This window comes from Apostichopus japonicus, chromosome 1 (genome assembly GCF_037975245.1).
Source record: "Apostichopus japonicus isolate 1M-3 chromosome 1, ASM3797524v1, whole genome shotgun sequence".
Lineage (NCBI taxonomy): Eukaryota > Metazoa > Echinodermata > Holothuroidea > Aspidochirotida > Stichopodidae > Apostichopus > Apostichopus japonicus.
Genome location: NC_092561.1, coordinates 2185977 through 2198156, shown reverse-complemented (window position 1 = coordinate 2198156; position 12180 = coordinate 2185977). Strand labels below are relative to the sequence as shown.

Genomic DNA, 12180 nt, shown 5'->3' with positions numbered 1-12180 from the left:
ATTGTCTAAAAGTGATTATGTGTATTATAAACATCTTGAAATACAAATTTAATTATATGAGTGTGAAAGCGTGACAGCATTACAGTGACATAAACAACATTTATAGTCAAGTCAAAGTGTTCATACGTGAGAAGCGACAAAATGTGCCCTGAAAAGACAAACGTTTTGTATTAAAACATTTAAAGTATATTGTTTATCTCATTTGTTCTTATTTCGAAGTGCTGCCCAATTCAGATAACATATTTTATTGTCATATACCTTTTCTTACGCCAGATTGTGCTAACTTCAACACAACATATACGCACTTTTTCACTATACAGAATAACGCTTTATGTTTAGTCATGCAATCTCCGTATATGTTTATAGTACATATGAACTTTTTTTTCTAAACATTACACAGACCATGAGTTCAACCGTTGCCTTGATTAAAAAGTTCCATATTGATTTTTAAGACGTAATTATCGAATGGATTTCCATGTGCAATGCCATGTATATGAATGAAGGAAACCCGAGCGACTGTCTGCTAATCACGAAACAATTGGTTTCCACTTAGCTTTGCAAATTATCGGCTTTGATGTAGGCTTATTTTTTTCAAGTAAAATAAGTTTTGTTATTGAATTTCAAACGTTCATTTAGACAGACTGTTGTAAGTAACATGTCATTGTACAATATATTCACTTACAGTAAAGTGCATAACGTTGCTTCAATGTAAAAGGGATGCTGCGATCTGCCCCCCCCCCCCTTCCCCTCTTAACTGAGATTTGCAAATTAGAGGGATGTTAAACCTGTGGCGGTCTGCCCTTGTGGAACAGCCTATAATCGTATACAGTTCCGGTCAAAATATCTTTCAAGGCAACCCCTCCTCCAACACACACACCGCCCCTCCTTACCTCACCTTACCTCAGAACTCTGGCCCTGGTGTCTAAATTTAACATTAGATAGAAATATAATTTGATTTTGGTTTTAAAAAGCCTGTCAAATCGATGTAATATCATACAATGATAAGATATTGTTATAAATCTGTGATAAATTGGCATTAAAAAATAGCATATATAGGCTACGTTGATTTTTTTCCCACTCCAATGCAATGCGTATATAATGTTAGTATATTACATTGCTTACACAGTAACGTAATTTGTGCGTATGAAAACAAACGGCTTGCATATTAATGATATGCATGTTGTATATGTGTGCAGAATTCCGGAAGCATTTTAGTGATAGACACATGTACTGCAGAGAGAGTGGGAGCAAGCTATATTCTTTGTCAAACCAAATCTCAGTCTGGGGGCCTCTCAATCGATAGTGGATAAGTCAGACTTTATAACGTGCGTGAGACTCCCCGCCGCACTGAGATATAACCGCCTCAGGGTCAAATTTATTTGAATAAAAAGCCAGGGCAAACTATAAGCATTAAAGGAATACTCGCGATAACTGCAGAAGGTATTACATCCGTAAAGTAGATAGTGATGAATTACAGATATGATGTCGCTGTTCTTGCAAAGAGCATGCGCACAACATATATTTCGAAGGGCAAAACGATGCTTGACTACGGTATATAATAAGACTTGAAACAAAGAACTGAATAATCCAAGCCTTGTGCTCGAGAGATACACATATCACTGGTCCGAATGTAGTCATATCTTATCATTTCTCAGCTGTTATTGTATTTTTCTAATCAATTTTCTTATTCATGTTATTTTTTTTTTCTGACACGAAGTCTCTTACATAAGATGTAATGTCATTCCATGCATTGAATAATATCAAAAGAAATAGTTAATAACGCTAGAAAATCACTTTATTTATCCTAAAAAGTGTCCAAAAATGCTAATATCAATAAATAAAAGTTATCTAACGATCGATGATTCATCGGTGATTCACATTCCTAAAATAGAATGATATTATTCATTGCAAAGAAATAATTATTTATTACTTTTTTATCTTTTTTTTTTTGCTGTCTTCAATTGGTAAACATCAGTATTACGTCATTCAAAATCAACTGTTTAAGTTTGCTATAACCAGTGCTGAGTAAACTGCGACCAATTGGAGCAGTGTTACATGTGACTTTCGGGATTTGTAAGGATTCAATCGATAAATATAGTAGTATTAAAATTACATTTATTTGATAATTGTGCGTCTTTGGGTCTCTAGGAACTCTTTGGACTTTGGAAACATGAGCTGGTTCTTAGTTTCATTGGAACAGAATCTTATGAAAGTTTTGTAATCCGGGAAATCAAACAAAAAACAAGTGAGTTCTTGAATTATGCTTTTTTTTTATGGTTTCTTCTACCTATTCCACTTTAATATAATACTTCAATAATATCATAATATTATGATAAATATTGCTGTAAGTGACATATTATATGCTAATATGGTTCATCTGGTTTGTACGTTTTTCTCCTTTATCCATAAACCTATATATACTACCGCATTTAGCCATAGATCACCAAAGCTATAAAGTAAATTCTCTATAATAATCTGATTGTTAATTGTTTACGTTTACTTCTAGAAATTGTCAGCTGTCGCTTTTAAATATTTTCACGTCTTCGCATATTCAATATCTATTTTCATAAATTAGCGTTTCCTTACCAGTGTAGGATGTATTTACGTGCGGGCCGTAATAGATCCTCAGTCGAGAGAGGTCATTTTAAACGCATTTTTGTAGGACGGGTTATAAATATAAAACGGACTTGCTTGTTAACATATACAGAGAGATTGTTTTGTTCTTATAAAACCCATAAATGTCATAAACTTAAAATTTCTTGATGTCATACACATATATTGATTACACTTCACGTGTGTGTGTTAGGTATTGTGCACTCTTTGTTAGGTGTGTTCCCCTATTGAACTCTATTTAATACATCTGGTGTACTTGTGTAACGACTTTCACCAGTCTGCTTTTAACATTTATGAAATTAATTCTGTTTTACTTGATATCTTTAAATTTGTCATAAGTCGGTAATATCAGACTCAGTAGCCCTAATTAACAACAAAGTAAAGCTTTTTGGATTTTTTAAAAGAATTTGTAAAAATATCCTACCATTCAGTTGTTAATTTTATGTATTTTCTTCCAGTTTTGTTATTTTATCATTTCTTTAAAAAATTCTTCCAAGATTTCATCGGTATTGTTTCTACTCTTGTTTTTACTCTTTAGATTGCTTCTAATTGTTCCTCGTTTATTCCTTTTGCCATTTATTTATCCTTTCTTTGTCTTTTCTGTTTTTTCCATCTTTTCTGAGTAATATAAATGTTTGTATCTCACATCACTGACTTTTGACTTCCTACCGATCAGACGGAATAACACTTACGTGATCACACGCATACATTAACTTCTAACGATGCTATAGGTAACCACGTAATATGTCTGTCTACATTAGATGAATCATGTGACTCTCTTATACACAGACCGCGTAAATGAGCTGTCAAACCGTCTAAATATATAGCGTTCATAATATAAACAATACGAGAGACTGTTTATATTTCACCCAGGTTAAATTAATCCCATCTTCTCGGAAAGCACCAAAGGCGAAGGTTGTCTGCAGTAGGACGCCGTCGTTTGGTCATTCCTAGCATTTTCTAAACTGTTTTCTCGCAGTAGGGAGCCTTCTGATGGAATATGCAGCTCGATAAAATATAAGCTTTTCCTATACGAGAGAATTAACATTGTTCATAAAACCACATAACTTAAAGGAGAATAATTCATGTGTTGAAATGAACAGAAAATATTAAATCCAAACAAAATTTTGTTTAGTGTGCATCTCTGACTAATCGAAATGCCTATCAAATGACGCTTTGCTCAAATCTCTCAAACGATAGGAATTATCGGATAAGAAAATACCTGCATTTTCTTATAAACTTGTTTCGAACTTAAAGATAATTAAAAACAAACAAAACAAAATTGTAATCTTCGGAAAGGAATACGGTATAGGTGTCAATATTACAAATCATTGCAGGCAATCAGTGGCGAATATTTCCAGTTTTGTTCACTTGTGGTATTTTCTGTGACGTGTAATGAACAATGTTATATATGTTCATGTCGAAGGCTAACGAAGTTGTTGGTAACATTGAACAGTTGGAAATTGTGTGTCTTTAGATATGCCAGTCTCATGCTACAGATTTCACTACAAACCCATAATTAATATTTTGTAAGGTTATCTCTGTATCTTTTTGAAATCGAAACGCCACAATAAATGTAGCCACGTTCCTACGGTTTTCAATTTCATGTTTGGCTTAAAATACCTACCAACATCGCAAATGAAATTCTTTCGGACTGACTCACGATTCTTACCCGGTTTTCAAATCGACTAAAACATTGCAGGGGGTGTCGAGATCCATGTCTGGCATATGTATATCTGATCTTGTCTGCATGGCAAATTTATTTCTGATCTTGTTCATGTTCCTGTTCTTGTTCCTGTTATCGTTCTCGTTCCTGTTCTTGTTCCTGCTCCTGTTCTTAATCCTGTTCCTGTTCTTGTTCTTTTTCCTGTTTTTATTCCCGTTACCGTTCCCGTTCCGTTCTTATTCCTGTTCTTGTCTTGTTCTCGTTCTCGTTTCCGTTCCCGCCTATCGTTCCCGTTCTCGTTCCTGTTCCCGTTCTTGTTAACGTTCCTGTTCTTATTCTTGTTCCGGTTCTCGTTCTCGCTCTCGTTCCCGTTATCGTTCCCGTTATCGTTCCCGTTCTCGTTCCTGTTCATGTTCCTGTTTCTTGTCAATGTTCCCGTTCTCGTTCCTGTTCCCGTTCGTGTTAACGTTCCTGTTCTTATTCTTGTTCCGGTTCTCGTTCTCGCTCTCGTTCCCGTTATCGTTCCCGTTATCGTTCCCGCCTATCGTTCCCGTTCTTGTTCCTGTTCCCGTTCTTGTTAGCGTTCCTGTTCTTATTCTTGTTCCTATTCTCGTACTCGCTCTCATTCTTGTTCTTTTCACTTGTTTTCTTTTCACTTTCACCATTCTTTTTAACCTCGTCTCTGGCGATATTTTGAGACGAAATTCGTACATGGAATACAGTATATCACACTGTACCATACATCAGCAGTAGATGAATTTTAGTCATGACTGCACGCAAGCTCAATCATATCTCTATAGTACTGCAATGCACTAGGTCGTTTATATTACTTACGCATGGCTAAAAGTAGCATCATTAGATAGATTATTCGAGGTGGAAAATATGACATCACGTGATCAATCAAAACAGTACCCGGAGAGGAAGGGAAACAGAGGCAATTATAAATGAACTTGTTTTGTATGCTATGTTGTGTAGAACCTCTGTTCATGTATCAATAACTGCATTTTCTTATCCCAAAGCTGCGAGCAATGCGCATATTTTACCATCTTCTGCCCAAGGCTCTCTTAAATTTCTTCAATACCCTTGGCAAATATTTTAAAGTGTTTCTTCTTCTTACATATTTTTTCGGTTTCGATAAAACATGATACGGGAGATATAAATATTATAGAGTACATGGGACATCCCATAGGACCTATGTCGGTATAGAATCATTAGAGCAAGAAATCAACATATTATTTTATATTACTATTTTTGTTTATTAATATCATTATTATTATTGTTGTTGTTATTATTATTATTATTGTTTTTATTATTATTATACTATTATATTAACAGAGATATTTCCGCCTTTACGACAGAATTCAAAGAAATTTTTACTAGTTAAAGAAAAAGAAAAAGAAACGTTTGCCATTGAGTGAAATGTAGAACTTGTTTCTTTATTATTTACTGTTGTCATTGTGTATGTTTTCATATCTGAACCCTGAACCCCGATTTACCGCTCATTCAACTCATTCCTCGGTCATTATGTCGAGCCTCGTAATGTATCCACATCCGTCGATCGATCCGTCCCAAGCATTCGAAGACTGTAAGCTCTCCAAAGACACTTATTTTTAATTATCACAGTCCCTTTGTTTTCTACTTCTCTTACTTCCGTAATGCCGCTAGTACCTGCTCTACGCTCTACGTGCCATTTAGTTCCATTCAGTGTATTTGCATAGTCAAGGTCCCGCGGGGGCATCAGTCTTGTAGTCCTAAACCAGTAGGTTCGTTACTAATGAGTTATATAAACCATGTGCAACGACCTCTATATGTATATGCTTCTTGCAAACTGCGCGCTGCTCTTTCCATGGTAGCAAGCTTGAGAGCAGGATGATAAATTTATGAGACCACCCATGTATATTTTGACATGTGTACTTCACTATACCGTCATATTCGTTAAACATGCTTTCAACTCTTTCAAAGATACATATACAAAACTGTATGAACGCAATGGAGATATTAACCCCCTTCATGCGATATATTCTCATTGCTTATACATGTTATGAATATACTGTGTAGTTCAAAGGCATCGCGTACTTAATTTCTCTGTATAATTTTACTGTGTTTTTCCTCGCAATAAATCATTCACTTTATCACGTCAACTATAATGTATTATTTATGAGTTATGGAAAATGTTCATGTGACGTCACCGGCCAGTCACGGTCACGTATAACTATTTCTATACTGAAACCGTTGTATCACTCTTTGATATAGGCTACGTATCTGTGTATGTTTATACATATACAAGTATTAACACATTAATGTTAAGTTTAGAAATGATTGATCCACAGCAATGTTCCATTGAAGCCAACATCCGAAAGGAATTCACGCAGTATTTTGTTTCAAAATCTTCATATGGGAAAGTAAAAAAAATGTTAGAAATCAACTCCATCTTCCTTATATATAAATTAACGTTCAACCATTATAGGACTACTGACACAACGCGCCTTTCGCTGATCAGTTTTCTTCAGTTTGCCAAAACAAAAATATTATATTTCAGGAATTTCCTTCCGTCAAGTTCCTGTTATTTTACGATAGTATTTGTCTTTGCAAATACAACATGTTCCTTATCTTGCTACCATCCGCGATGTTGTTTAAGGTTTGCTATATCGAGATACTTGGAGCTGGAACAGATCCATATTTCTGCTTTAAGCTAAGGCATGCAGCGAAGGCGTTCGGTCTAAGACGGATCATGCGCGTCTGCCTAAACACCATCATACTATCTGTGTGGTATAGGCGTTGTATGCGTGTATATAGTACGATGAACTATATAGACGAATAGCGCGACATACGTAATACGGCAGTCGTACATACCAGGTTATCAGGCAAGCTTGATATTAGGTTACGGTCACTGATGGACAATATTTATTAAATTCTAGATCTGGAAAGCCTTTGATATACCTCACCGTCAGACAGTTATAATAGAATATTGGACTATATATAGTTTAAATGATACAATCGAGAGGGGGTGAGTTTGTATGGGGAAGAGTGTGACAAGGGCGATGAGAGGGGGGCACGGGTGGGGTAATGCATGGGGTAAGGCAAGTGTGCATTATATTAACCAGATTGTTTGCCCCATAGAAATGTAAGCCATTTAGATACATTAAATGGAACATTTTCACGAAAACGTCTTGTTTGAAATACAGTCGGGAGCAGTGATTTTCTTTCAGTGGCTGATACATATTTTTTTTTATAATTCTTTTCTTTATTTAGTGCGTCGCGTGCGTTAATGAATTATGCTAATAATTACAAATGTATGACGTCATTAAAGCTTCCTTGTACATTGCAGATGAACGAAGTACGATTAATTTCACCAAACTACATTTATTTGGCATTGTAGTAAATTTTAAATAACAGAGGTTTATTATCTGAATTTCTTTTGCAAAAGAAATATTCTATATAGTAGGTAGAGAAATTGCTATTTTTATATCAATTCATTCATATCATAACACACATTTGAGAAATGCGAGCAAAAAAACATTCTGCATAAAAATAAGTAAAAACGATAACATAATGTAAACTAATAAGCAAATGTCTTTAAATTGTAGGCCTACATATCTGTTAGAAATGATCTTTCCGTTACAAAAACTTATCAAGAGCTTCTATGGGACATTGGCGTCAATTATTCTGAATTCTTGAAACGTTCTCAAACTGACTAGAAAAAAAAAATCTTGTCAATAAGTAGTATACAACATAAGGATTATTTTTCTAGTATGACTCAGCACGCGTTTCGTCTTGACAAGCAAAAGTTTCATTAACTATGTGGTTTGGACTGTGCATGACCTTCGAATAAAATACAAAACAATAATGTGTGTATGTGTGTGGGGGGGGGGGGCATTCTAGCTGATAAGCATATCCGTATATATCTGTCATAAAGCTGGCAGCAAAAACTGCATCAATTTTTTTAACAAAAATATTTTGCAATCATTTTGCAATATTTAACTACCGTTATCAACCAATCAACGTTTAATATGCAAATGAATCTGTCAAAGCGAATCACCGTCAGTTATGAACAGATTATTAATGTGAAGATGATTCGATGGCAGGATGTGAGTCATCTAAACAAGATGGCGTCATTGTCAAATTTCCGAGAAGATTAATTACATCAGACAGCTGAAATTCTCCCCAACAGCGATTCCTGGAACCAATTTTGTGATATTTTTGTCAACTGATTGGATATTCACGATCGTATATCAATCATACACAAAATGACGCGAGGTTTTGACGCTGAAATTCTGCCCCTGCACCACCCCCAGGGGCGTAGCGAGCGGGGGGGGTGTGGGGGGGTGTCACACCCCCCCAATAATTTGGTCGCTGTCGGCAAATTTTGGGTCTGTCGGCAAAAGGAGAAAAGGTGAAGAGAGCGGAAGGGGAAGAAAGAAGGAAAGCTGAATAGAGAAAAGGAGAACGGGAGCTTCTTCCGTGCCAAATTTGCCATAAAATATGCACCAGATTGCATCTAAGGACGTTTCAAAACTAAAAATTTTCCAAAGGGTAGGGGTAGACCCCCTACCCTTAGACCCCTCCCCCATTTCAGTCACCACTTCCAGATCCGTCGGCAAATCAAATTTGACTTAAAATATGCACCAGATTGCATCTAAGGACGTTTCAAAACTAAAAATTTTCCAAAGGGGAGGGGGACACCCCCTCCCCTTAGACCCCTCCCCCATTTCAGTCACCACTTCCAGATCCGTCGGCAAATCAAATTTGACTTAAAATATGCACCAGATTGCATCTAAGGACGTTTCAAAACTAAAAATTTTCCAAAGGGGAGGGGGACACCCCCTCCCCTTAGACCCCTCCCCCATTTCAGTCACCACTTCCAGATCCGTCGGCAAATCAAATTTGACTTAAAATATACACCAGATCGCATCTAAGGACGTTTCAAAACTAAAAATTTTCCAAAGGGGAGGGGGACACCCCCTCCCCTTAGACCCCTCCCCCATTTCAGTCACCACTTCCAGATCCGTCGGCAAATCAAATTTGACTTAAAATATACACCAGATCGCATCTAAGGACGTTTCAAAACTAAAAATTTTCCAAAGGGGAGGGGGACACCCCCTCCCCTTAGACCCCTCCCCCATTTCAGTCACCACTTCCAGATCCGTCGGCAAATCAAATTTGACTTAAAATATGCACAGATTGCATCTAAGGACGTTTCAAAACTAAAAAATTGCCAAAGGGGAGGGGGACACCCCCTCCCCTTAGACCCCTCCCCCATTTCAGTCACCACTTCCAGATCCGTCGGCAAATCAAATTTAACTTAAAATATGCACCAGATTGCATCTAAGGACGTTTCAAAACTAAAAAATTTCCAAAGGGGAGGGGGACACCCCCTCCCCTTAGACCCCTCCCCCATTTCAGTCACCACTTCCAGATCCGTCGGCAAATCAAATTTAACTTAAAATATGCACCAGATTGCATCTAAGGACGTTTCAAAGCTAAAAAATTTCCAAAGGGGAGGGGGACACCCCCTCCCCTTAGACCCCTCCCCCATTTCAGTCACCACTTCCAGATCTGTCGGCAAATCAAATTCTCCACACCCCCCAACATAAAACCCTTCGCTACGCCCCTGACCACCCCCCCCCCTCCCCCTTTGCTATGTCACTAATGCAATGATATATATATAGTTCTATACATTTTGATCTTTGCTGTTAATTCATTCTGTGAAATATTGTATTTCGGTTATGTAAACATTTATTATATCTTTACGATAAACATGAAACGAACATAAACAAAATATGTTTTGCCCTACTTCTTCTTTTCTGTAACAGGTTACAATTTGTGACTCCAAAATGGTGTGCATTAATAGGGTAAAAGAAGATGTTTCGACCTACTTCGTCGTTGTCATAGTAACCATCCTTCTCACCAACACAGAAGCGAGACGTTCAAAGATACGACTGATTGATGGAGGCTACGAGAGGGTCGTCGTTGCTATTGGAGAAGAGGTCGAAGAAAATCAAGAACTTATAGACAGAATAAAGGAAGTTTTTACTGACGTATCGGCGTTTATGTATTCAGCCACAAAGTAAGTTTTATTCGATCAATATTTTAACACGAAATAATATTTAAAAAAATGCAAGTTGGGTCTTTCGACATATATTTTATTTACAATTTTATACTTTATAAATTATTTCTTTTATGGTATTGTACCTTTTGGTGTTTTATAGAAAGGCGCGCATTCAGGATTTTGTGAAGGAGAAGTGACCCTGGGGTTATTGAAGTTGACTTACATGTAGGGGTGTTGGGGTCATCTCCCGGCCCCTCCCCCTTCCTAAAAAATAGACTTCAAAGGGTGCATTTAGACTATAAATTAGGTCTGCGCTTGTATGAAGTTGAAAGAAGGGATAAGGTGTTACATCCCCATGCACCCACATGGTATCTGTGAATTTAATATTAAATTATTTCAATTTATAAATCGAGCATTTTCGGGGGAGGGGGTGCGGGAGAATATCATCTTCTTTAAGTTCCGACTCTTTTGTAACGTGACTCCTCTTATTTCAATTTGACCTTCGGTGACAATGAAAATTGAAACTAAAATCATATATCATATCATTTTATTGCTTGGATTTTTTTTTCCAGTCAACATGTCTATTTAAGGGAAGTCCGAATACTTTTACCTGAAAGTTGGAGCGACCAACCGCTTTATAGACCGAACCGATGGGAACGGTTTGAAAATAGTGATATCCGTGTGGATATACCTACCTCATCTAAAGGCAATATACCGTATGTGAATAAACCGACTGGATGCGGTCAACCGGGTTTATACCTTCACATCACACCGGAATATATTCTTAACGAAAATGTTGGAACTCTGTTTGGACCTTATGATAAGGTATGTATTTTAATGCTCCAACCACATAACAACTAAAAAACTATATATATATTTATATATATATATATATATATATTTATATTTATATATATATATATATATATATATATATATATATATATATATATATATATATATATATATATTGGTTTCCTTTGTCTAAAATATAACTTATCTACCTCTTCCTCTCCTTTTTTGTCTCAATGTCTCAGCGAAGTCTTATTGTACTAGGTGACCATCAATAAGAGAAATATCTGGTTGGCTTTCAAACACACACTATTCACCTTTCTTTTTTAATAAATTGTAAACTGCTTTGGAGATTTCAAAGAAGAATATACGATTCCTACTTTATTTCTGATTAAGTTGTGATATTAATCGAATCAGAAATATTAATTAATTTAATTACTCATTCATGGGTTTTTGTGCATCCTATTTCATAACATGTATTTTCGAACACAAGATTTAACATTAAGTACTTAGCATTAGCTTTTTTTTATCATGGAATAGAACATTCCTTTAAAGTTATTGCTAAATCCTGTATCCTTTATTAAATTTGCAGACGAAAACGTCAATTTATTAAGGTATACGTTTACCCAATAATCAATATACATTTCACCACAATAGTAATAAACATTAACAAAAATAATCAATATATTTCTTTTAACTTCAGACATTAACCCACGAATGGGCACATCTAAGATGGGGCGTTTTTGATGAGTACCCGTTGCAAGGGGATCGTAAATTTTACGCGGCCTCTGACGGTAGCATACAGGGGACAAGATGCGTCTTGGCAATTGAAGGTATATACGCAATACTATACACAAAACAAATTAATTGAAATTGCTGGAGAAGTTACGTTATCTGATTCGAGTTTATTAAAATCTGCAACAGCTATGACTATACAGGCGTATTTTCTATGTATCCGATTTCAAATAATGCTGCAGAAGCAGAGAGGTACAATTGACATTCAATTTTTTTTCACTTTCTCCGAGAGACGTTTGATATTGGTTGAGGTAAAGAGGGAGTT

General features: G+C 36.1%; 1 protein-coding gene across 3 annotated transcripts in view; it reads left to right on the top strand.

The window, feature by feature from the left end:
* Positions 1–12180, top strand: part of LOC139978081 (calcium-activated chloride channel regulator 3A-1-like) — a 38578-nt gene that overhangs the window by 13271 nt on the left and 13127 nt on the right. For all 3 annotated transcript variants that reach the window (XM_071988050.1, XM_071988115.1, XM_071988200.1), the window contains exons 2-4: positions 10093–10346; positions 10901–11153; positions 11824–11953. In XM_071988050.1, the coding sequence (XP_071844151.1) occupies positions 10114–10346; positions 10901–11153; positions 11824–11953 (616 nt within the window). In that variant the 5' untranslated portion in view covers positions 10093–10113. The remainder of the gene's footprint in view (positions 1–10092; positions 10347–10900; positions 11154–11823; positions 11954–12180) is intronic.